This window comes from Saccopteryx leptura, chromosome 4, assembly GCF_036850995.1.
Source record: "Saccopteryx leptura isolate mSacLep1 chromosome 4, mSacLep1_pri_phased_curated, whole genome shotgun sequence".
NCBI classification, from domain to species: Eukaryota; Metazoa; Chordata; class Mammalia; order Chiroptera; family Emballonuridae; genus Saccopteryx; species Saccopteryx leptura.
The window spans coordinates 13,851,890-13,876,242 of record NC_089506.1 but is presented as its reverse complement, the minus strand read 5'-3'; the positions used below and the strand labels follow the sequence as shown (position 1 = coordinate 13,876,242).

The window sequence follows — 24,353 nt, the reverse complement described above, 5'->3', positions numbered from 1 at the left end:
ATGCTTCATCTATGTTTCAAATTATTTTTTTCCAAGCAGACCCCAGTAATAGGCTGTTGTGAATAATGAAAATCATCTGAGGCACCTGTAAAAAAACACAACTTCCCGAGCTCTCTCCTGGAGCTTCTGATTTGAGGTTCCAGAGACATGGAGGGGGAGGGGGGTCTCTGTGTTCAGCAAGGACCCAAGTGATTCTTCTAATCTGACAAGTGTGAAAACGTGGTGCTAAGTGATTGACGGCATTACTATTGATCTCTCCAATGCTTTTGATATTTGAGACCCTGAATAACCTGAATAATAAATAATTCATCAAAAAACTCTAGCTCATGTTAGCTTTCTTTCCTCCTAATTTAGGAAAACATGTTAATAACTGTGAGCAATAATGTAAAACAATTCAGGGAAATAATATAGTCTCATGATCAAACATATAGTTTAACGTACTAAAACTAAGCCAATTTAGTGGTCATTTCTGATCAGTAGCCTAACTGAACTTGAGAACTAGGAGGAAGTGAAAAATAGTGTTTTTTCCTCCTCTCTCTATATATACTTTTTCCTTCCTTATCAACTCTCCTCAGAGGTCCCAGGATGGCATCCAGGTTGAATGCAAAGTCAGAAATCAGTTCTAGCGGTCACTGTCAACCATCTTTCCTATTTGAGTTCTGAAACAGCTGGTGACATTGTGGTGTACAACTGCTGCCAACTTGAGTAAGAAGCCACAGGTTACTAAGACTCTTCTCCTCTGAAAACAGGAGCAGTCGTCTCTGTCCAGCCTGCCTTAGAGCTGCTGGAGTGGTCAACGTTATTAGAAAGAGCTTTGCAAATGTAATATTCTGGGTAAATATAAAATAGTGTTATTAACTTCCCTATTGACACTGTTAATAAAATTTAGAATATTCAGTATCTAAGTTTAGCACACCAGATGTCTCTGTTTAAAATATATATAGACAGAAATATACACAACTTCACCTTCCACTCATCCTAACCAAAGCTGAAAGCTAGCATTTTCTTAATCAAGGTTGAGTGTTAAATAACTTAAATCTATTTAATTATATTAGAAAAGCTAGGCGAGGCTTTAAAAGCAAATACATTGAGCCATGCTTTCTCATGCTTTAATTCAAAAGGAAAGCATTCCGTTCTTAGACATTTAAAAGTAGATAGTACTGATTTTAATGAATAGAGAAAACTGAAAGTTTAAGATTATTTTTATCTCTACAAGTCACATCAGGGATGGGAACTAGTTATTCTTCTATCAATTCTGGGTCTGGGAGAACTTTTAAATGGAAAACATCTATGAAATTCACCCCCCCCAAAGGCTGAGATGTAACCATCCCCAGTGGTACTCACCCCGATCCTATCAACTAGTCCTGATGGAAATGAACCATGATCACTGCGGGAGGATGACCGTGGAAATAAAGTGAGTACAGTGAAGATTTCAGTGGTGAGACTGAAGATCTAGGACACATGAGAATTTACTATGTTAACAATTCTATTTATTTAGATGAGTCTTGGAGCTCCCTTAGAGCCACAAAGTTAGCTAGAATCAATAGCTAGATTAAGAAAATAGAGGAAAAACTGGATTAATGACTGATCTCAAGTAAAATGTTAGGAACAATCTAGTTTACTCCTGGAGCAGTTTCAGACTTAGGTCAAGTTCTATGTATGTATTATTCTGCGCTACATACTGGAAACTTGCAGAGGTAACAATGGTAAATTGACATTAACTGCAATAGTCTTAAGGCAGAGGTAGTCAACCTTTTTTATACCTACCTCCCACTTTTGTGTCTCTGTTAGTAGTAACATTTTCTGACCACCCACCGGTTCCACAGTAATGGCGATTTATAAAGTAGGGAAGTAACTTTACTTTATAAAATTTATAAAGCAGAGTTACAGCAAGTTAAAGTTAAAGCATATAATAATAATTACTTGCCAAGTACTTTATGTCAGATTTTCACTAAGTTTGGCAGAATAAATCTTTATAAAACAATTTGCTATAGTTAAATCTATCTTTTTATTTATACTTTGGTTGCTCCGCTACCGCCCACCATAAAAGCTGGAATGCCCACTAGTGGGCAGTAGGGACCAAGTTGACTACCACTGGTCTTAAGGCATTAGAGAGTAGCTCTTTTTGTTCCATAAACTCTGATTTAATATGTTAACCAGTGTCATCCCAATAAATTCAATTAAAAATTTTTTAATAAAAAAACAAACTGATGTAAATAGCTTTTTCATTCATTTTTCAATTAGCTTTTCATTAATTCCAAACACTAGAATATACACTGTGAAGCATTAGGAATATACATGATACTATAACTAGTCTCAAGAGCTTCCAGTCTTGTTGGAAAGACAGATAATACACAGTAAATAAACAAACATAAGAGAGCAGGCCCTGGCCGGTTGGCTCAGCGGTAGAGCATTGGCCTGGTGTGCGGGGGACCCAGGTTCAATTCCCGGCCAGGGCACACAGGAGAAGCGCCCATTTGCTTCTCCACCCCCCCTCCTTCCTCTCTGTCTCTCTCTTCCCCTCCCGCAGCCGAGTCTCCATTGGAGCAAAGATGGCCCAGGTGCTGGGGATGGCTCCTTGGCCTCTGCCCCAGGTGCTAGAGTGGCTCTGGTTGCGGCAGAGCATCGCCCCCTGGTGGGCAGAGCGTCTCCCCTGGTGGGCATGGTCGGGCGCATGTGGGAGTCTGTCTGACTGTCTCTCCCCGTTTCCAGCTTCAGAAAAATAAAAATAAAAAAAAATAAAATAAAAAGAGAGAGCAAATTGTCTTCAGGAAGAAAGTGAACAAGGTGTGATGGTGGAGAATGATGGGGTAGGAGAGGGAGAGACGACCTCAGATGTCCAGGGAAGGCTCTCTGGGAGAATGTGACTTTTAAGCCTAGACCTAAAGGATGAGAAGGGACAACTGGATACAGAGTAGAGGAAGTGTTTCAGGCAAAAATAACAGTGCATGGAAAGCCCCCATAAGGGTACAAGTGTGGCCTGATTAAGAAACTGAAAGGAAATCACCACAGCTACCGGGTAGTTGATGAAGGGAACGGGAATGTAGACGATGTGAGAGGAGTAGGCACGGGAAGGGCAGCTGAGGACTTGCAGGCAGAGGTAAAGTCATTGGGAGTTACCCTGAAACACTGAGAGTAGGTGGAGCAATCAAAAGGATCATGGAATTCTCAACATGGTAACAATTTCAGATTTGTAATCTTTTAAATTAAACATTTAACAACCCTATTTCCCCCAAATCCTTAAGTATTCCTTTCATCCCACCTCCCAAAAAAGAAACCAACGTGGATTGTTGTTGTGGATGGCATAAAAATGGAACTTGTTTAACTTGGTTTTGACAATCTCTGTTTAAAAAAAAAAAAAAGAAAGTGTGGTGTGTTTAGACCATTTATATTTAATATAATTACTGATAGAGTTTAGTTAAAATGTTGTATCTTGTTAGTTGTTTTCTATTTGTTCCATCTATTCTTCATCACGCAGAAGAGACTGTGTGGATATAAACTTCCCTCGTGTCTGCTGTTCCCAGGGGTTCTAGACTCATAATACTAATTCACATTCAGCTAAATTCTTCTTAACAGCCAGTCTTCCTCCTTGCTCTGCGCCCATCTTTACATTTCATCATTTTTTTTTTTTGGAGGCACCTGTTTCTCCTTAAATTCCAGGCTGGTCGGTTGCCCTGGAACTGTATCTCTCAGAAGCGTTCATGAAGTTACCACTTTATTTATTATATGGCTTCTCCTTATTAACTCAAGAATATTGTCTTTGAAGCTTTCTACAGCCAAAGTACCACCCCATTTGATGCATAACTTATAGGGTGTCAAAGCAGTTTCAATTCAAATATAAAATCTCCCCTAAATTTAGTGAAGCTCTGTTTCCAACCTAGACAGTCTGGAGTGACAAAAGAAACCTGAAAAACAAATTATTTTGCTTAAAGCAAAGAAAATATGGTTCAAACAGTCTGACAGGAAGGTGTTTTAAAAGAATAAGGGGTATCATGAAAAATGAAATGGGGTTAAGTGAGAAACAAAATTACGTAGCACGATGGGAAAACAGAGCTAACACAATTGATCAATCAAGAGTTCATTTACGATTTACTGCTCAGTAAAACATTTTAAATGTTCCCAAGCTGAAATGCAAATGACAGGCACAAAACTCAAGATGTTGCAAGATGCTGAATTTTAAGTGGTGCCATGATTTCTTCCAGATTACTCCAGGGAGCAAGGCAGCAGCTGCCAACCTGTGCCCTGGAGACGTCATCCTGGCTATCGATGGCTTCGGTACCGAGTCCATGACTCATGCTGATGCACAGGACAGGATTAAAGCGGCATCATACCAGCTGTGTCTCAAAATTGACAGGTGCGCTTTAACGAGTGCTGTGAAAACGCGATCTGTTTGGCTAGAGAACCTGCACTGAAGCTATAAATGAGTTCACCCTCCAGTGAGAAGGGTGTCACTGAACCCAGAGTTCTGACTGGCTTTTTCATATATCAGCCACTGTGGTCTGCTCTTCCCCGAAGCCACTCAATCTAGTAGTTGTTAACGAACGATTTCTGAACGGGATCCTCTGGAATGTCAGAGTAATGATATAGACTAAAGGAATTTTTTTTCTCTGTACTAATCCAGTCAATGGGCTGTGAAAATAGAACCAGTCAAGGTATCGGCCACAGGAACACTACAGAGAACGGCGCGTTGTCCTTGCTGTTCCAAATGCCATAAGAAACAGAATTCAGAGATTCGCCTAAAAGAATCTCTTGACTTGACAAAATGTGGTCGGTCACGCCACAAAGTGGTTGCTAATATGCTGTATGCCAGTGGCTGTTTTGTACAGAATTCAGCCCAGAAGAATCTCAAAGTGAGAATGCGTGTGCACATGAGTGTCTTAAATAAGGAGGCCTTTCTAACCAAAAACAATATTAGGAAATTGAACCTGATCTTCTGCCATCAGAGCCCTGATATGAAACAATTGTGAAAATAACGTTTTGTTATAGTGGTTGTTAGTGTGTTTCGCCGGTTGCTGTTGTATTCGCAATGTCCCCTGCCGGGCCTGAAGGCACACAGTTGCTCTGTCATTTGATGGGGTGAGATGGACTCTTTCCCATCTACCCAGAACCTGTGCTCCTGCCAAGCACACGGTCCCGGGCAGACACGTAAGAAGGACTGGACAGAGCACAGTTCCTAGGTGCCAACCGCAAAGCCACCTGGCCAGTCAATCACGCACTGCCTCCTTTGGTGGCCTGCTGGCCTGGGTGGGCTGGGGGGGGGGGCGCAGAGGAGACCTAGGGAGCTTGCCCCTGGGCCATCTGCAGGGTGTCCCAGCAGATCTCCCTCCTGTACTGTTCTTCACACGTCCTGGAGACCTGCTTTCTCCGGAAATTGTTCAATATTCTTCCTTCAGCCAGTTCGGGTTACTGTAGCAACAATACCACGGACTGACTGGGAGGCTTAAACACCAAGCATTTCTCTCTCACAGTTCTGGGGGCTGAAGGTCTGAGACAAGGCTGCCCCCGTGCTCAGGGTCTTGCTGAGGGCCTCTTCCTGGCTGTGCCCTCCTGACGGTGAGACAAGCTGCCCGGACTTCGGTGTCTCTTCCTCTTTCTAGATGGGCATTAATCCCACCAGGAGAGCCCAATCTTTAAGACCTAATCTAACCCTAGTCTTCCCCCAAAGGCCCCACCTCCAAATACCATCACATTGGGGATTAGGGTTTCAACATGTGGATCTGAGGAGGGCACAAGCACTCGGTCCATTTTGATCCATCTAAGTTTTCCCAAAAGTACACTAAATACGTAAAACTAATTAGATGGGAGAATACAGAATAAGGAGCAATGAATATTGCTTTTGCTTAAATCATCAAGGGTTAAGAGCATCTTCACAAACATTACAGGAAACCACAGGATACTAAAGCCAGCAGTTACCATTAGAATTTGGAGTTTACAAACTTTATTTTATTTACAGGGCAGAAACTCGCTTATGGTCTCCACAGGTATCTGAAGACGGGAAGGCTCATCCTTTCAAAATCAACTTAGAATCAGAACCCCAGGTATGAACGTTAGGCTAAATAATAGTCACATACATTTCCTTTTAAATGACGTGGTGACTTCCAAGAGGAAGAAGTGGCAAATATAAAGAAATCGAAATAAGTTGTCTGATGAAGCACTTGTCTGTCTTTATTCTCTAAGATTAATTTGGATTACTGATGTTTTCTTACATCAAGAAAACAGAGATGGATGCCTAGGAAAACATCTTATGAAAAGACAAATAAGTTGTCATCAGGAAAAATCTGGCTATATCTACATACAGCCCACTTGGTTTTTTCATTGTTTATAATGGACTTGTGCCAAATGACCCTGAGGTAACCTAAGAAGTTTAAGATGTTTTTTTAAAAAAAAAGGAAAGAGAGAAAGAGAGAGGGAAATAGAGAAAGAAAGAGAGAGAGAGAGAGAGAAAGAGAAAGAAAGAAAGAAAGAAAGAAAGAAAGAAAGAAAGAAAGAAAGAAAGAAAGAAAGAAAGAAAGAAAGAAAGAAAGAAAGAAAGAAAAAGGGGCAACCATTTAAAACAGGTGTCTCTAATTCATTATTGTGAACTTCAATCCTTCGGGTCTTCACCCAGATCTTATTTTATACCCTTCATTAATTCCCAGTTCTGGCATCTTATAACTAAGTTTTTACTTTGGGGGGGGGGGGCGAGAAAAGAAACTTGCATTATGTAATCATGGTGATATTCTGCTGGTGCAGTTGAATTACATAGATAAAGGATTTTCCCTTGAGGCAACTCTATCTCCTGAGCTAAATTAATTTAATAGTCCGATGCCTATCTGACCACATCTACTCTCAAACACTCCGAAATTCTGAAATTAAACCAACCCTAACTTGTGCTGTATAGAAAATGTGACTGAGAAAAAGATTTTAGAGCCTCTGTGTAGAAGCTCCCCAAATTCAGAGGGCCAGATATGGAAATTCAATATCCTTTTTGAAACAAGCAGTCCCAGTGGACTGAGCGGACCCTCCCCAGGTGTGTTCGGTAGGCATCTAACGAAAATGAACGGAGGCGAGTTTGTGATTCAGGCTCCAGCGGTGGTCTCCCTGTGGGGTCGTCGCTGCTGCATCTGTCCTTCACGCTGTCCACTCGTCTCTGTAAGCCTCCGTGTCCTTCTCTGTGAAATACGCGTGGAGTTGCACGTGGACATGCATCTCATGGGCTTCTCATAGATTTAAATAAAATAAAATAAAAAACTTGGCACATCGAATTATGCATAGAGATACCCAACTAAGTGGGAGCTCTCGCGATTACTGGCCTGGCCCCGGCCCGCTCTCCACAGGAAGACAGGCCGCTGTCCACGCGGCCGGGCTTCCGGAAGGCCTTCCTCGTGACTGTTCTGAGGGTCGTTACAAATTACTTTGGAGTAAAACTTTACTTTCGGTTAAAATAATAAACAGCTGACAAAAATGAAAGGAGTGGGAGGGTCTAAAGATAAACTCCATTTTCTAACATTGCCCAGGACCAGTCCTCCTCCAGAATCGCAGTTTTTAAGGACAGTTGTCTGAGTTTTAGCGTGAGAAGCGGTCCCCTTTGTAAGCTATGGGTATGAATTTATGACTATGGTTATACCAAGGATTGAATTTTCATCTTAATTTTAAATGCTCTGGCCTCTCGGCAATCAAGGGTTAGCTCATGTGTCCTGGGGCTAGACACTGTAGACGTTTACGATACTACACATGGGGGAAAAGATAGAGAAGGAAATAGGTTTAAAAATAAAAGGGTGAGGATTGGGTTAAGGGCTACAGAAGCCAGTCAGATGGAGCCTTTGAACATTCCTTTAGTTTGAGTCATGAGTAACTCTCACGACACCCTCTCCAAGAGGCTGTGTGAGAAGGGCCCAGAGATAAGAACCATCTCAGTTCTTTTCCTAATGGACCAAAGGATTTCTACTCATATCCTCAGGCCAGGTCTCTGCATGATCGGTTCACATAAGTCGGCACTTCCAGACACACGTTCACTACACAGTGCAGCTAAATTTCAGCACAGCCTCTGCTGTCTAAATCCCAGAGCGCAAACCAGAACAAGATGCCGTGGGAAAAACCAAGCAGTGAATTTAACTTGCAGAATGAGATTGGAGAAAAGCTAAACTGTGTTTATGCTTATATTCATTCATTCAATCAATCATTTATTTATTTATTTATTTATTTATTTATTTATTTTAATTAACACAATGTATGCAAGCAAGGAGATCTCTCCCCTCGCCCCCAAATGAAAACTCTACAAATAAAGCAGACTTCTGGACAACAAAGGTGCCAGATTGAGAAACAAATGCCATTAATACTTCAGGCTTTCAGAAGCCATTGAATAGCCAAGTGCCATTGAGCAATGCTCAGTTTGAATTCTTGTTTCTCAACCCAAGTCAAACTTTTATTGTAAGTTATATGACCTTCACTATTGGAATAAATAAAATACTCTTTTTCATCTTAAAAGTAATATATACTGTATTTCCTACCATCTCGGCACAATCACAAATAATAAAATATATACAGTTATTTACAGTCATTTTCCCTGTGCTGAGGGTTAGGCTTTGGAGACTTTTTCTTATACAGATATAGTAATAATTAAGATGAAATTGTTAATTTCTAGGGTTTCTTTTTTTTTTTCATTTTTCCCATGCCATTACTAAGTAGTTAAAACTTGTTTTTCTGAAGTTAGACTTGAAAGCTGAGAGGTTTTTTAGATCAATCCCGGATCCCAAATAAACGCCTTCCGCACGATCCTGCACCTGCTCTGTGAGCTGACACCTGCTTTTTTCTATATAAAACATTGCTCTAGACTAAGGGTACGTTACAGTTCTATATCCTTCTTCAAAGTCTACATTCTTACATAAAACACTACCCTCACCTTTGTTGACTGTTAGTTGAACAACTCAAAATTGTAATGTAGCTATCACAAGACAGAAAATATTCTTTTTCGAAACAAAAATGATTCTTTTCTAAATGAGAAGATGGCTGATTCCACATCTGTATAAAGGACTGAATCCTTGTCATAGAAGATTTCATAAGAAAGACACACTACATGCATAGTCAAGTGGGCTAAAGGTTAAAGTTCTTTATATTATCATAAAATAACCTTGTTCTACAATGTTTTGATAACTGGATGCAGCCTACACAGAGCAACTTTTCATAATCTCCACTTCCCCAAATTCTTTCCCTGTGAGAAATGGGAAAAAAGTTGAAACTAATGACTTGCAGAAAATTATTTTTCATTTGCAGGGCAAAGATAAGGCAAGGGGGAATGGTTGTTCAGAAATTCCAAACATTATAAAATATAATCTATTAGTGTGGATTGATCAAATACACGGTCACTTGATATAGTATTTCCTCACTATTTTTTTCTTATACATAAATATACATGTATTATCAAACATGTTGTTTGTTGGAGTTGAAAACCGCCTCAGTCCTCAAACCCCATCTTTATCTGCGATGACTTCTCCGAGTGAGAAACTGCAAGGTGCACTGTCCTTGAACGCTGTCCCTGCGGAGGTCAGCCCAGGACCTGAGAGGCGGCTGTCCAGAGCTGCTTTCCCCCGGGTGTCAGCAGATCTCTGCTTTTACGCTGACAGCCCTCGCATTTCATTACCTCAAAATATTATTCCTTATTATAAGCTCCTAATGTCAAAGGTAATATTTTAAAATGTAATTAATTGCAAAAGTTACTTATTGAATGCCTAAGAGATCAGGATCATTTGGATTGCCTTTATCTGGGTGGAATGAACACAAGAGTTGGGCTCTATTAGCTGCTACGTAAAGTTTTTACTGGTACTTTCCATGACTAACGATTTTCCACTATAAAATAGAAAGACGTTAAAGTGGAAGAGCAAACTTGTAAGCGGTTGTGTCTTTCGATTCCATTTGACATCAACAGTGATGTAAGACTTGGATAGAATGTTGCCTCTCCGTGCCATCTTAAACTTTTGTTTACCTTTGGTATACACATTTCATTGTGCTTCTTTGGAATAACTCTAGCAACCCATAAACTAATGCTTTGCGAAGCCTAAACACGATGTTGAAAGCTTACATCAGAAAAATTTCCTTTTATGATGACTAGAAAATAGAAGGGTATTTTTTTTCCTTAACAAATTACACATTTGTGTGACCTTTGCAATATATAACCAAAATTGAAAATGTCAAAGAAAAAGCTTGGAGCTGATTAGTTTATGTGCTATTTGGAAGTACCGCTAGAGATTATGTGTATGCAAATATTTTCAGCAAAGTTCCTTCACTTACAGGACAATCAACACTCATGTTTATTTACCATTTGAAGACCAATAAAATGAAATAAGGGCAGGGATTTTTCCCAGAAAGCCATCACATTATATTAACTAATTATTATAAATTCAATTCTATTTACTAAGGTCTTTAGAGTGTGTTATACTTTGTTTAAAAAAAAAAAAAAAAGCTAAGTTTCAAATCCCTTGAGCCCTTCATTCCTGCCTGATTCACTGTTTTAATTAGCCCAAGAGATTTATAATCTACCAAAACTTAATTAGGCAATTAGGTAATTAGCCTTCTGTCTTCTTTCATATTAAAAAACAAAGGCTTGAATCATGGCCATTGTCATTACTTAAAATTAGTTTCAGTTCACAATTTTATGCCATAATAATGGCTAATTGTACTGGTTAATCATAAAACACAGCAATCCAAATTCATTATTAAATCAGCCAAGACAATCAGATTGTACCAACATATCAATGTTTGACTACATACATTTTCACATATTCTAGGATTCAGCATTTTTCTAAAGCCACATTTGGTTGTTTTCAGTCATTCTGCTATCTAATATGGCAACTATATTATCACCATACCAACTCCGAGGCAGTGAGACATTATTCTGGAGGAAAAAAAGAATGGAATCAATAAACTGTAGTCAATTCAATCACTTTATAGAATCAGAGACTAATGTACTCAACTCAGACCTTTTGCTGAAAGTTCAGGAGGCTGTTAGAATATGCTGTCAAAGGCTGATGAGAGAGAGGCTGCTCTTGACCACACTATAGATTTTAGATACAGTGAGATTTGGGGCAGCTGGAGTCAAAGACTCCTTCGATGCTACACCCTATTTACCTTGTCATAGCTCTTTTTTTTAAGTGGGTTTTGCCAATAGGCCTAGATATGGAAATAAGGACTGTATGTGGTGTGGTGACTGCCTGCTCAGGAGAACCAAAAGAAAGCATTAGCCCTGCCCAGTTGGCTCAGCAGTAGAGCACCGACCCAGTGTGTGGAAGTCCCAGGTTCGATTCCCGGCCAGGGCACACAGGAGAAGCATCCATCTGCTTCTCCACCCTTTCCCCTCTCCTTCCTCTCTGTCTCTCTCTTCCCCTCCTACAGCCAAGGCTCCATTGGAGCAAAGTTGGCCCAGATGCTGAGGGCGGCTCCATAGCCTCCACTTCAGGCACTAGAATGGCTCCGGTTGCAACGGAGCAATGGCCCAGAGGGGCAGAGCATCACCCCCTAATGGGCATGCTGGGTGGATCCCAGTCGGGTGCATGCAGGAGTCTATCTGACTGCCTCCCGTTTCTAACTTTGGAAAAATAAAAAATAAAAAAAGAAAGCATTATGTTGCTTAGATCCCTACAGGAAGTTGTTGGTATCAGGCATAGGAATGTCTATGCAAAACCTAGGTCCATGCCTAAAAAAAGGGAGATAGTCTCTTTTCTAAAAACCAAACAAAATAACACCATCCCACAACTTACTCGTCTGTAATGACAAGAAGGAAAAAAAATGATATGAACAAGAATATTGCAAGATCTTTCTATTTTTTAATAAAAACAGTCTTTTCCCAGTAACATTCCAAATAGTCATGCTTGTACCACTTGAAACTTGTCTGAAACACTATTGACACATTAACAAAAGTAAATGAAGCTGATGTGACTGTGTGGTTGGCAGTGTTGCCGCAAAGGTTTGTCTCACTGAGTCTGCCAAATGAACAGATTTGTAGAGAGAATCAGTTCATGTATATTATAGCATGAAAAAGATATAATAATTTTATGAAGTTATAAATCTATATAAAAATTAGAAAACATGATTCTAACATTAAAATAATAATATAGAGTTTCAGATCACTCATCTTTCAAATACAGAGTTTAGGACTCTGGCGTTTGTCCCTTTTCCCCAAATAATAAAATGAAAATGCCTTTGTGAAACACAGACATGAGCTGTCTTTGGTTTGAGCAAAGCTCACCAGCTTGGACCCAAGGTCGCTGGCTTGAGCAAGGGGTTCCTCAGTATATGAGCTGTCCTTGCATTACTGGCATTAGTCTTCCTGGGATCAGCGTAAACATGAAGAGTTCTTTAAACATATAACAATGAAGTCACCACAATCAAAAAAGGGGAGGTTCCTATAAATGTTACATCTACCTCCATAAGAAAAAACGTCTTTTAATTATTATTTTTTCTAAACTTAAGTTATAACTGAATCCACATTAAGAAGTTTGGGTTTTTTGTTGTGGTTATTAAGGAAAAACAGAACTTTTATTTGGATTAATTAAAACGAGTCAGTAAGGGTTATTCACAAATGTTCACTTTTTGTTTTATTCCTTCATTTCCTAAAGTGGGGGAAATTTTATTAAAATGTGAATAGAAGATAGAGCAAATTTAAGAAATTTGAGAAAATCTTTAGTAGAAAAGTTTTTCTAAGCTCAAAACCCCAAATTTCTCTATTTAAATGAGTCATATGAGAATCTTCTAAAAGCTGTAGAGATAGAAGACATCAGGGGCAGACAAAAGCTACAGTGGCTGAATTATTTTATAACACTTTAAATAAGTTAATTTCTGTGCACCATAGCATTTGATGGATGAACATAGCACGTGTAAGTTTCACAGAAAATGCAGAAAGGTTTATACCTAAGCCCCCTTTAACTTTGCCATTAACCTCGTGTGTAGTGGGTAAAGAAGCCTTGATTAACACTAGCGATGCTATTGGTTTGCTCATTAATGGCTTTGTTGTGCATTCTGTGGCTCTGTGTATTTTGTCTGCCATTGTACAGGAGTTCAAACCCATTGGTACCGCGCACAACAGAAGGGCCCAGCCTTTTGTTGCAGCAGCAAACATTGATGACAAAAGACAGGTAGTGAGCGCTTCCTATAATTCACCCATTGGGCTCTATTCAACTAGCAATATCCAAGATGCGCTTCACGGACAGCTGCGGGGTCTCATTCCTAGCTCACCTCAAAAGTAAGTATCGGACTCCGTCTCTGGCCACCATGTTCTTAACAGTGATGGCCCAGTTTCTTTTCCTTCCAGAAGTGCAGCCCTTGCTGTCTTACGTTTACTTACCTGAAGGCACAATCATTTATTTTAAAGACAGGCGTCTAGACCCTGGTTCCAACGCGCCAGTTCCTGAGCGGTCAGTGACTAGACGGTTGGAAGGAAGACACCGTTTTGGTCCCATCACCCCCTTCCTAGTCGTGTCCATACCTGGTGGTAAAGAATCCGCTCTGCGCGATTGCTGTTCTTTCATTTTGCCAAAACATTCAGACTCGTCTTCCACTGAGGGACGTTTTAACCCTTTGTTTTTACAGGATGTGAACTACTTTGAACACAAGCACAATATTCGGCCCAAACCTTTCGTAATCCCAGGCCGAAGCAGGTCATAAGCTTTGAGATTGTGAAGTTTGGAGTGCATGCTTCTTTAATGAATCCTTACTAATCACCAAGAAAAGTAACTTGGAGGTGTTTGGAGTGACTCTTTTCATTGTGAAGCTTATTTGACAAGCAAAGGAAACAAACTCACTTAGCAGAGTACAGAGAGGAGTAACTCCCATTTCCAAGAGTAAACACGGACCAGATTACAGAGCTAGAAATGTGGTGCAGGCACCACGTACGTTTGTCACTAACACCCGAGGGTCCCACCCGCAGCACACTGACCTCTGAGGCAGGCAGGTGCACCCTCTCCCAGCTAGGAAGGCCCCACCGGCAGGGCTGGCAGGAACCAGCCCTGGCGTCAGCACTAGAGAAGTAGCTGGGGCACAGGGGGCGTCCCTGGACGCTGGTGCTGCTTCCTATGTCACACAGACTCTCACCCCACCACCGCACCTCTCCTCATCACACGTCAGAGCCCACTGGGCCCTCCCACTGGGCTCTCCCACTGGACCCGCCCACAGGGTGTTCCCACTAGACCCTCCCTCTGGACCCTCCCACTGGACCCTCCCACTGAACCTTCCCACTGGGCCCTCCCACTGGGCGTTCCCACTGGACCCTCCCTCTGGACCCTCCCACTGGGTGCTCCATTGGGCCCTCCCACTGGGCCCTCCCGCACTGGGCCCAGCCCTCACACACGGATCAATTTGCATTCTTAAGGATACTTGCAAAAAAAGAGAGGCCATTTGAAAAGGAACTTTTTCACCTGGGAGAAAAATAAGTAATACAGACAGAGATGGGGAGAGGGATGTAGCCTGGTTACCCTCCTGGAAAACTGTGGGCACATTGGGATAATGAGCAAGCTTTATTGCTGTCTGTCAACCAAGGAAACAGATCATCTTCAGATGATCCTTTTCAGATACTTTCTCTAGAAACTGAACTCCAACCCCCGAGGGAAGAAGTTAGTGCCCTGGATTGCCCCATCAGGAAATGGTGACTCCAGGAAACCTCAAACCCATTCCTCTGACCTCAGCTACATAGGTCAGCCCAGAGGAAGGAGGTGGCGGTTAGTCTGTACTGATCCTAACAGGTCAGGAACATGGCATAGTGATCTAGATCAGGTTTCCCAAGCTAGTGGGCCACAGATGGATTCATTCCCAGACGATGTTTTACTTACCCCTCTGATTGTTTAAAGGAACTTAGGTCTGTGCCTTTAAGATAGAACATCTACTCTCCAGTTTGTCCAAATAAATGCTCATTACTCTTAAGTATATGACTCCTGGCCCATTTTCATACATGTGTGACCCTCCTGGGCCCCGGAGACACCTGAGTTCATGACGCCTGCTGTGGATGGATGGTCAGTCATCACTTGACATGAGATGCCCGCGCGCAAACCTTTCCAGAAGCTAGTCAGGAGCAGAGAATTACCTCAAAATAAGCCAGACAAGATTGTGATATCACAAAGAGCAGGAGACAGATGCTAAAAAGGCACTGACCAGAAAGAAAACGCATCTTCCCCCATGAGCCTGGGAGCACACTGCTATAGCCACACGGCCTACAAAGCAGCTGGCCCACTGCGAACGCTCGCGGGACCCAGAGAGCCGGACATCTCTGAGTGCCTAGAGGGACCAGGAGCGAGTGCCCTCCCTCACACCTGCCACTTCACACAGCCCTTCCTCACTCCTCTCCATCTGTCCCCTGTTCCTATCCCATGTTCTTCTGTACCTTTCCCGTTTCTCCACATTCAACAGCTTCCCTGCTCCACTCCTGATCATACAGCAGCATCAATGGAAAGCTAAAATGCTCTTTGACTGCTGAATAAATACATACACAGCTTCCTAGAGAAGCACAGGTAACCTAATGAGCTAGAAGACATCAAGAGGCTTGGATAAAATGATACCTGACACCCCTCTTGCTTTTGCTAACAACCAATAACATTTAATATTATAAAAATTCAGGGGAAGTCAGAGAGATGCCGAGATGCGGTGCCCTTCTATTACACAGGGTGGGGCCAAACTAGGTGTCTGATTACAAAACACAGACTTTATTCTTGTTTTATTATTTATTAATTACTGTGTTATTTTCCACATGAACAATCCTAAACCTACTTTTGCCCCTCCCTGTACTTTCATTTTAGTTCAAATATGGCAATAATAACAAGCCACTCATCTTTTTGTCATTGAAAGGTGCCTTTCAACTGACTTTGAAAGGGGGCAGAGGAGAGAAAGGGATGAGAGATTAGCTTAAAGAACAGGCACCAGCACCTAAACCTTAAAGGACTGTAAAAATGCCTTTCCAGTCCTTCCTGTGGCCCCTCAGTCTTTGCTCTAGCTTCTGAATTTCTCGTTCTCACCAAATGATTCCTAATCAAGGTGAATTTTGAGTGGCTACATACCAAAAATACACCATTATTGACCAATTTTTCAATCAGAAATAAGTTGGAGATGCAAAATTGTTCATATGTTAATCTCATGAGGGCAGCAGTTTCAACCGGCGTGCTGCAAGCATTTTTAAAACATGCAATGCCTGACTATTTAGTCGGGGGCACTGACCTCTTTTCCCTTAGATGGTCAAATTAAACAAACAACAACAGCCAACACACCAATAGCCATTGGGTGTGAATGAATCAAAATTATACCTGTTGTGGGGTGGGGTTTTTTTTTTTTTGTCAGATCATCAAAAAATATATTTTTTGGCGTGCCACAGAATTTGAGCAAGTAGTTTCCGTGTGCTATGAGATGAAAAAGATTGAAAATGGCTGCCCTAGGATTTTGCTACCAGTTACGGTTCTTTTAATTACAGTGGTACCTTGAGATATGAATTTAATTCGTTCTGTAACCGAGCTCGTTAGTCAACTCATATCAAACTGCTGATACTGGACCTGTGCGCCAACGCATCAACTAGCGGCAGCTTCCTGAATCACCACTCGTACCTCGAAATTTCGCTCGGATCTCGAACAAAAATATGGATGGAGTCGCAGCTGGTATCTTAAAAAAATTCGTATGTTGGTCTGTTTGTATGTCAAGGTACCACTGTATTTCATAATTATTGAAGCATATTAAAAATCCAGTGTTTTATACACCAATATGTAAATCTTTAAAGACAAAGCTATCATTAAAAATATATACATGGTATTTTATAGATCCAAAAGATAAAATACAATCCTGTGAGTGGTTTTGGACAAGTTGCTTCCAGAAGCATGTCCCCAAAAGTCAGAGAAACTAGGTAGTTCTCTAACGATCTCTCCAGGAGTGAAGTTATTCAGTGTTATCATCAACTTTACAGGTGGTCCTGCCAAGTCAGTTAATCAATGTCAAGAAATCTCATTAGCACCTACCTTTCCAAGTGACAGGAAAAGGTCATGGTGACCCAGGGTGATATTCCCAGTAACTGGAGCTCATGAAAACTTTTTTTTTTTTAAGCATCAGTTCAAGAGATCTTTTTAAATTGTCCCAGAAATGTATTTTAAAAACTAATTCTTGATTGCTTAGTTTATTCAATGGACAAGGGTCCCTAAATAAAATGATAAAGAAATTAGAGACTAGAACACAATCTTTGCTTCAATAAAGTTATGTAAACAAACACGTATGTATAAAGAACACTAACAACAGGAAAAGATTACCAATTACAACTAAAAAAGAGGACTATCTATAAGTTGATCACAGTTTATCTACTATTTAGCACTATGAGCACAGTGAGATCAGAGTAGTTATAAATGCTTGTGGCGAGGGTTCGCTATTGCAAGCCCAAGTCTCCCAAGATTTAACTCAAATGTTTCAAACCCCTAAATTACAATTTAATTAGCTTCTTTACACTTGGATCAAATCAATATGATCCGGACTAAATTGCATTACAACTTTAATTTTACTTCTATCCTTTTACCAACTGAAGTCAATTTCAGGAGCCAGTGTAATGCTGAGCCTGCAAAAAACAACGAAAAAGGAACTTGACATTTTGGTATGTGATCAACCAGTTCCCAGATTGAGTTTAAACAGGTTCCCAAGCCAAGGTGTGAAGGAGCAAGTCCATATTTGCCTGCCTAATTTGGGCTCTGCGGGTGGTTGAATTGGATAACAAAACACCAAAAAACTTTTAAATCCATTTAGTGACAAGGGTTGCCCAGACTAATCAGGCTGTGATACTGATGAAGTCAACAGAATCCACTCTTGGTCTGTGCTCTCTGAACTGGGCTGAGGTTTCCTATCAGTAGCCCTAGCAAGTAAATGCAGATATGGATCATCCTCCAGCCCTAAGAGAATACTGACATTGAGATGAACACACAACATATAAATTGTTTTCTGTTTTGAGTTTACAGCAATGCTAACCTGCAGGCATGACAGTTTACATTAATACTAACATTTCCTTTGGCTTTGTCTTAAGTGATTGTGCTTTAAAAATATATATATACATCAGTATATATCATTTTCTCGTAAAATGCATTTCCCATACTGCATGTAAAAAGCACATAGAAACATACTTTGTAGTCCTTGGCATGTCCGTTGTGACCAGCCTCCTGTCCAGCTTTATAGAGAACATGAGCTCTCCCTCGCTGTTCTGAAAGTTGCATGGCCGGCCTTTCTGATATTTTAATAATAAGTTCCCTCAACTTGTCTGCAAAAGGAAATGATAAATATGCATGAATATGTGTGTTTTTAAAAGTTTACATGAACTAGCTATGTATAAAAATATATATCTTAGCCCTAGGTGGCATCCAAGATCACCGTATTGGCTCTCTAATTATTAATTTCAAGGTGACAAGCATTTGTTGGCTGTTCTAGAGCCCGTATTAAATTACTAAACAATTTTTAAAAGCCTATACCACACAAAATCAAAGAATGCAAGTAGAAAAAGTTAAAATAGTCAAAATAAGACATTTACAAAATAGCCTTGAAACATAATCTTTATCACACAACCTACATTTCTAATTACTATTCAATTAAACTCAACTGCATTTCTGAAACGTACTTAGTATGAAATATTTAGCCTAAATATTTAATTGGATCTTCATGTGGCATATTCACTTACTATTTGTATGGGCCATTCATTAATCTTTTAATTTTAAACACTGTACCTCAGAAATGTAAAAGGATGCCCAGCCAATGTAACTTCCCTGCATTTGTCTGTGATGTTGTCAAGTTTTAAATTATCTGGCCTATTTTTAAAAAGTAAGTATGGTCGCATTTTCTACTTTTACATACAACTTGTTCACATGTAACCTTTGACTTACATATCACCTGTAAGAACAGAGCCAAAAAATGCAATATCACCTGTACCTTTTAATTTGCTGAAGCTTTTCAATCATGACTTTTTAAATGCCCTCTGTATTTAAAATAAATTATAGCTAAAATCAACAGTTCTGATTAGAGTTAATGCACTTCTTACTTTTTGTCTTCTATTTCTTCTAACTTCTCTGTACTTGTTCTCTGTGTTCTCCTGTCCGGTGTTTCCGGTTCCCGTGTCCTCTCTGTGTAACGTGGTCATTAACACAGCGGATGCAGCACTCCGTCCGCTATTGACGGTAGCAGTGGACGTAGCACCCCTTCTTCTGTCAGTACTGTTAGTACTATTTGCCCAGGTGACTTGAAAGTTGCTGCTAAGATGGCCCCTAACATTCCTTTGGAAATGGAACTTCCGGGTGTGAAGATTGTACATGCTCAGTTTAATACACCTATGCAGTTGTACTCAGATGACAATATTATGGAAACACTTCAGGGTCAGGTTTCAACAGCTCTAGGGGAAGCACCCTCAATGAGGTAATATGAGTCTTTTTGAACCATGGGCATGCTAACTAAACACATGGGCAATGTCAATGTTATGGGTGTCTTATAACATTGTGTTAATTGGAAGAAAGCTACGTGAACAGCCTTAAAGAAAAAAATACTAAGGATTTCTTACAGATGCCTAGGCTTAAAGATAAAGGTGGTTTGAGGAATTAACTAAGTAGAGCTTTATGTGGCTGATCATAATAAACTGAAATCATGGAGGTATCCAATGTACATGTGTTGTGAAAACTATAATGAACTATAGCGATGTCTGGTATAATACTTCTCAAAAATGATTCATAATCTAGTATGCACTCTGTTTTTCCTTTGTGGGTCAAAAACTGGGAAGGGATGGGAGGTCCAGAGAAGTTTTAAAAGAGATGATACTTCTCTCTTTTGATGGCGTCTTGTGGGGAGGTCATTGTTTTTCCATTTCAAGTTTCTGCTATGAATAAGGGTTTACAAGTAAATATCTCAAGCTGTTAATGTAGATATTTAATTTCAAATGGTGTCAATTTTGACTAATTTCTTCTTTACCATAACTATTTGTTCAAAGTACTTTGCCATCAAGTTATTTCAATTAAAAAATTATTATAAGAAAATCTCACTTTTTGCAATAGTACAGAACCACTTATTATAAATTAAAGTAGTAGAATGTTTAGGAGTGGCATGTAACAATATCCCAAAGCTATCTCTTGAGATGGATACAATAACATAATAATAGCATAATGTTATCTCAAAGCCATTTTGCCAGGAAATTCAGATATATAAGATAATTATTTCCACATATGATAGAGGTGATAAAATTATGTGTGGATAGTAACTACCTTTTTAGATGATGCAATTAAAAGACATAAAATAATAAAGCATTTAATGCCTGACATTTAGTTTTATTGTAGCTTTTTTTATTGCTTATCATGTAGAAAGTTTATTAAAATAAAACTTTATTGTTGTTGTAAATGCATTATAATGTGGCTATTGAGAAAATATAGTGTAATCAATATAACTCACATATATGGGAAAACTTTTACATTATATGCCTCCAAACACTGGCAACTTGAATTTCTTCAGTTTACAAGCAAAATGATACCTTTGTTGTTTCTAGGAGTTAACAAAGCAAATTAATCTTAAAACAAAATTAAACCATATACTTTTAGCTTCAAGTCAGAAGTGAATCTCAATTTTACAACAATTTTATGACTGATAATAATAGAACGGGACTCACTCCAGCACTTTCTATCACGTGTCTGTTGTCTTTTTTCCTGACAAAAACGTTTATTTTGTTCCTATTTATAATTATATATTCATCAGACACAAGTCTTATTTTAAAATTACTATCGCCTAACAATCACATTTTAGTTGCTCTCCAAAGTATTTTGCCAAATGGATAACTGCTGATGTGGCCCGGAGGTTAACAAATGACATTTTTAAGGCCACCCATGTGAATAAACACTATTTTTTAAAACTATAATAGAGATGAACTTGTAAATGCTGAAGCTCTGCTCAGGAGTTACTACTGCAGATAGAGTGACTACTGTTTATTGCTGCCTTGTGGCTTCTGGCACGCCTGTCGCCCCCCGGGCTCCTGACGCTGCTTCGCCTGCCGTGCTGTGTTTCAGTGAGCCCACGGCCTCGGTGCCCCCGCAGTCGGACGTGTACCGGATGCTCCACGACAACCGGGATGAACCCGCCCAGCCTCGCCAGTCGGGCTCCTTCAGGGTGCTGCAGGAATTAGTGAACGACGGCCCGGGTGAGTGGCCAATCAGCCACGACCCCTTTGAGCATTCTCTAACAGCTCCTCACAACAACCAATTTCTAACTAATTCTGTTTCGTAAGGCCCTATGTCAGAGCAAGGCAGGCTTGAACTGCGTTTGAAAGGATACTGCGGATACGGGTACGACTTAAGAATGCCTTAGGTTAAAGTGCACACCTTAAAATAGAAGCCAAGTGCGAACTGCAGCCAGCTGTTCCTTTGCCATAAATGGACACGCTTTGTTTTTCAGATGACCGTCCGGTTGGAACTCGGAGCGTAAGGGCTCCGGTTACAAAAGCCCACGGCGGCGCTGGCGGCATGCAGAAGATGCCGCTCTGTGACAAATGTGGCAGTGGCATTGTGTAAGTTCCACTTTTAACCCAGGGATCCCCTGTAAACCTGGTGGCAGCTATTTCTACTCACTGACTTGAAATACAACCTCCACCACATTTTGACAGGAATCCCTTAGATATACCCTAAAATTGGCAGATAATGTGTGTCAGCAACCTTGACTTAGAATTTCAGATTATTCTCATGAAAAAAAAAATGCCCAGAGTGTATCTTTAAAATCACTCCTGAGAATCAAAACCTCCCATTGTTAAGGTACAGCTTTGGGGTCCTTCCTTTTCCGTATAAACCCAGGGAAACAAAGACAGCGGTCATTAGGTTGTTCGTTAAAACACAGTATCTTTACCCAGTTTCTTAAGTTGCACAAATATTCAAACATAATTTAAAAAAATACAGTCAGCTTCCATTCCAAGGCCTTTATGTTTGAATACCTGAAGCTATTAGTTCAGATCTTCAAGCTGACCGGGTCACTGGGTCACTTCAACTCTCCATGCAAATGCTCACGGGGCCACTACGCCCGCCCCTTTTTTCTGTTCTGCTACCATTAACCCCCAGAGGAGGCACCATCTGTCCAATTACCCAGGGGACATCCCAGGAGCACAGTGGGAGATAAGCTTGGTCGAGGGGGGGAGATGGGACAGAGAGAAACAAGCAGGACAGGAAGCCCAGGAGAAGACCTCCGAAAACAGGACAGTCTGTGATGTTTGCAAAAGCAATTGCTGCTCCTAAATTGTAGTTAATTGTTTTGACAGTAGAGGCAAGTCGGCCCAGCTGTGTGAATGCCACCTCTGCTCCTTGATCTGTTTTTTCTGTGCTGCACAGAGTAGAGGCTGGGCCACCAAGACAGAGAGCAATCACAGGGACTTATATATAATTGTTTCAGACAACAGCCTTGGTCAAAATCAGAATCCTCTGCAGAACCTTGCCTCCCTCTTTCTTTCTTTCTTTTTTCTGTCCTCCTTTTCTAAGTGAGAGGAAGGGAGAGAGACAGACTCCCACACGCACCCCACGGGGATCCACCCAGCAACCCCCACTCTGGGAGGGATGCTCTGCCCATCTGGGGCCAGGCTCTGAACTGAGCTATTTTTAGCACCTGATGCTGAGTCTCCAGGGAGCCATCCTCAGTGCTGGGCTGCTCCAATCAAGCCATGGCTGAGGGAGAAGAAAGGGGGAGGGGCTAGGGAGATTGCAGCGTCCTGAGGAGAAAGGGGGAGGGGCAAGGGAGATTGCAGCCATCCTCAGTGCCGGGCTGCTCCAATCTAGCCATGGCTGAGGGAGGAGAAAGGGGTGGGGCAAGGGTGGAGAAGCAGACAGCCACCTCTCTTCTGTGCCGAGTGGGAATCGAACCCAGGACATCCCCACGCCTGGCCGATGCTCTACCACTGTGCCAACTGGCCAGGGCCTCCCTCTTTCAAAGAAGCAATGGGGAAAATCATGAAGTAAAAAGTTATACTTTTTAGGTCAACGTTTAAAAAGTCTGAAAAAATATTCACATCAAAGAGAAACGTATGGGGTCGCCTTGCATCGCTCTGACAATCACATCAGTGTACACGCTGTGCCCCTTCCTCTGGTTTCCTGAATGTGAAACAGACACCCCCCTGCCTTACCTGTACTTGTCCCCTGTGTTCCTGACTTGGTCTCCTTTTCCTCCCCAGCGGGGCTGTCGTGAAGGCACGGGATAAGTACCGGCACCCAGAGTGCTTTGTGTGTGCCGACTGCAGCCTCAACCTCAAGCAAAAGGGCTACTTCTTCGTGGAGGGGGAGCTGTACTGCGAAACCCACGCGAGGGCCCGCACGAGGCCCCCAGAGGGCTACGACACAGTCACTCTCTACCCCAAAGCTTAAGCCCCTGCAGAGCGGAGCACGCACGCATGCGCCCTTACACAGGAAGACATTCACGACTTGGGGCAGAAGTGTAGCAAACCGTCGAGTCCAAATCTAAAACCAAGGCTTTTACATGTGTATCTGACTGTGTACGGAGGAGAAGGGATGAGAGGCAAATGCCTGTGACGGTGCAAACACAGCTTCGGCTGGGTTTGCTGCTCTTACTCTCCTTGGGGCAATACCTTAATGACATTTAAGCCAATTTTTTTTTTTTTTTGTATGTTATACTCCTCAATTTAAATTTATATTCTGACCATCAAACATGTAAACATCCAGCTATTGGGGGATGTCTAATTGTCTTTCCTTAACAAGCTGATTTCGCAATTTCTGTTAAATGCTTTAACGATTAAAGTGCATGTCAGGGAGAAATTCCCTGGATTTCTCTAGTTTCCTACACAACAAGTATACCACTGGATGCAACACGCATGAAAAACACATGAAAAGATTTTTGAAATACCTTATCAAGTGGCACTCAATGAATTCAGCTAAAGCGAACATTCCAATGGGAGGGCCAATCATGTGTACACTAACAACTCAGGTATTTTAAGAAAATGAGGCTTCTTTAGTTTCTATTACTCATTTAGTCTTTCTTTAGAAGCACACAATTTCTGCTGATAGCAGGTGCATTTAAGTTTGCTAGTTAAAGGTAATAATGCAGTCTCTTTCAGATTAAAACAGTTTCTTTTGCTTTGAAATAGTCTCTTTTATTTTAAATGTCTCTTTCAGCCAAATTCAAGGTTCAGACTTCATGGGGCTGTTTCTTTGTGCTCTAAGGTTGATTACCACCTCCTCCTCCTTCCCAAGATAGCGTCTAAGGAGGAGACCGCTTAGGGGACCTCCAGAGGGAGGGAGGGACTGCCGGGTCCCTGGGGTCCTGCTTGCGTCCAGGGCTGAGATCCCTGGCTTCCCTTGGGGTCTGCTGTCTCCGCATAGCTGGGACTAGGCACTAACCCCATCTCTACCGACACTTCCAGAAGCGTCAGCTCA

General features: G+C 41.2%; 1 protein-coding gene across 3 annotated transcripts in view; it reads left to right on the top strand.

Annotated features, from left to right (window-relative positions):
• The window catches only part of PDLIM3 (PDZ and LIM domain 3), a 29,150-nt gene extending 5,089 nt beyond the window's left edge, over positions 1-24,061 (top strand). Inside the window, exons 2-8 of one of the 3 annotated variants that reach the window (XM_066380181.1) lie at positions 4,203-4,354; positions 5,954-6,038; positions 13,561-13,628; positions 19,108-19,371; positions 21,000-21,130; positions 21,385-21,496; positions 23,138-24,061. In XM_066380181.1, coding sequence (XP_066236278.1) covers positions 4,203-4,354; positions 5,954-6,038; positions 13,561-13,628; positions 19,108-19,371; positions 21,000-21,130; positions 21,385-21,496; positions 23,138-23,327 — 1,002 coding nt within the window. In that variant the 3' untranslated portion in view covers positions 23,328-24,061. Of the gene's footprint in view, positions 1-4,202; positions 4,355-5,953; positions 6,039-13,025; positions 13,214-13,560; positions 13,629-19,107; positions 19,372-20,999; positions 21,131-21,384; positions 21,497-23,137 lie in introns of all 3 variants that reach the window. The other 2 variants (XM_066380182.1, XM_066380183.1) reach the window with 2 other exon arrangements.
• Positions 24,062-24,353: the final 292 nt, after the last annotated feature.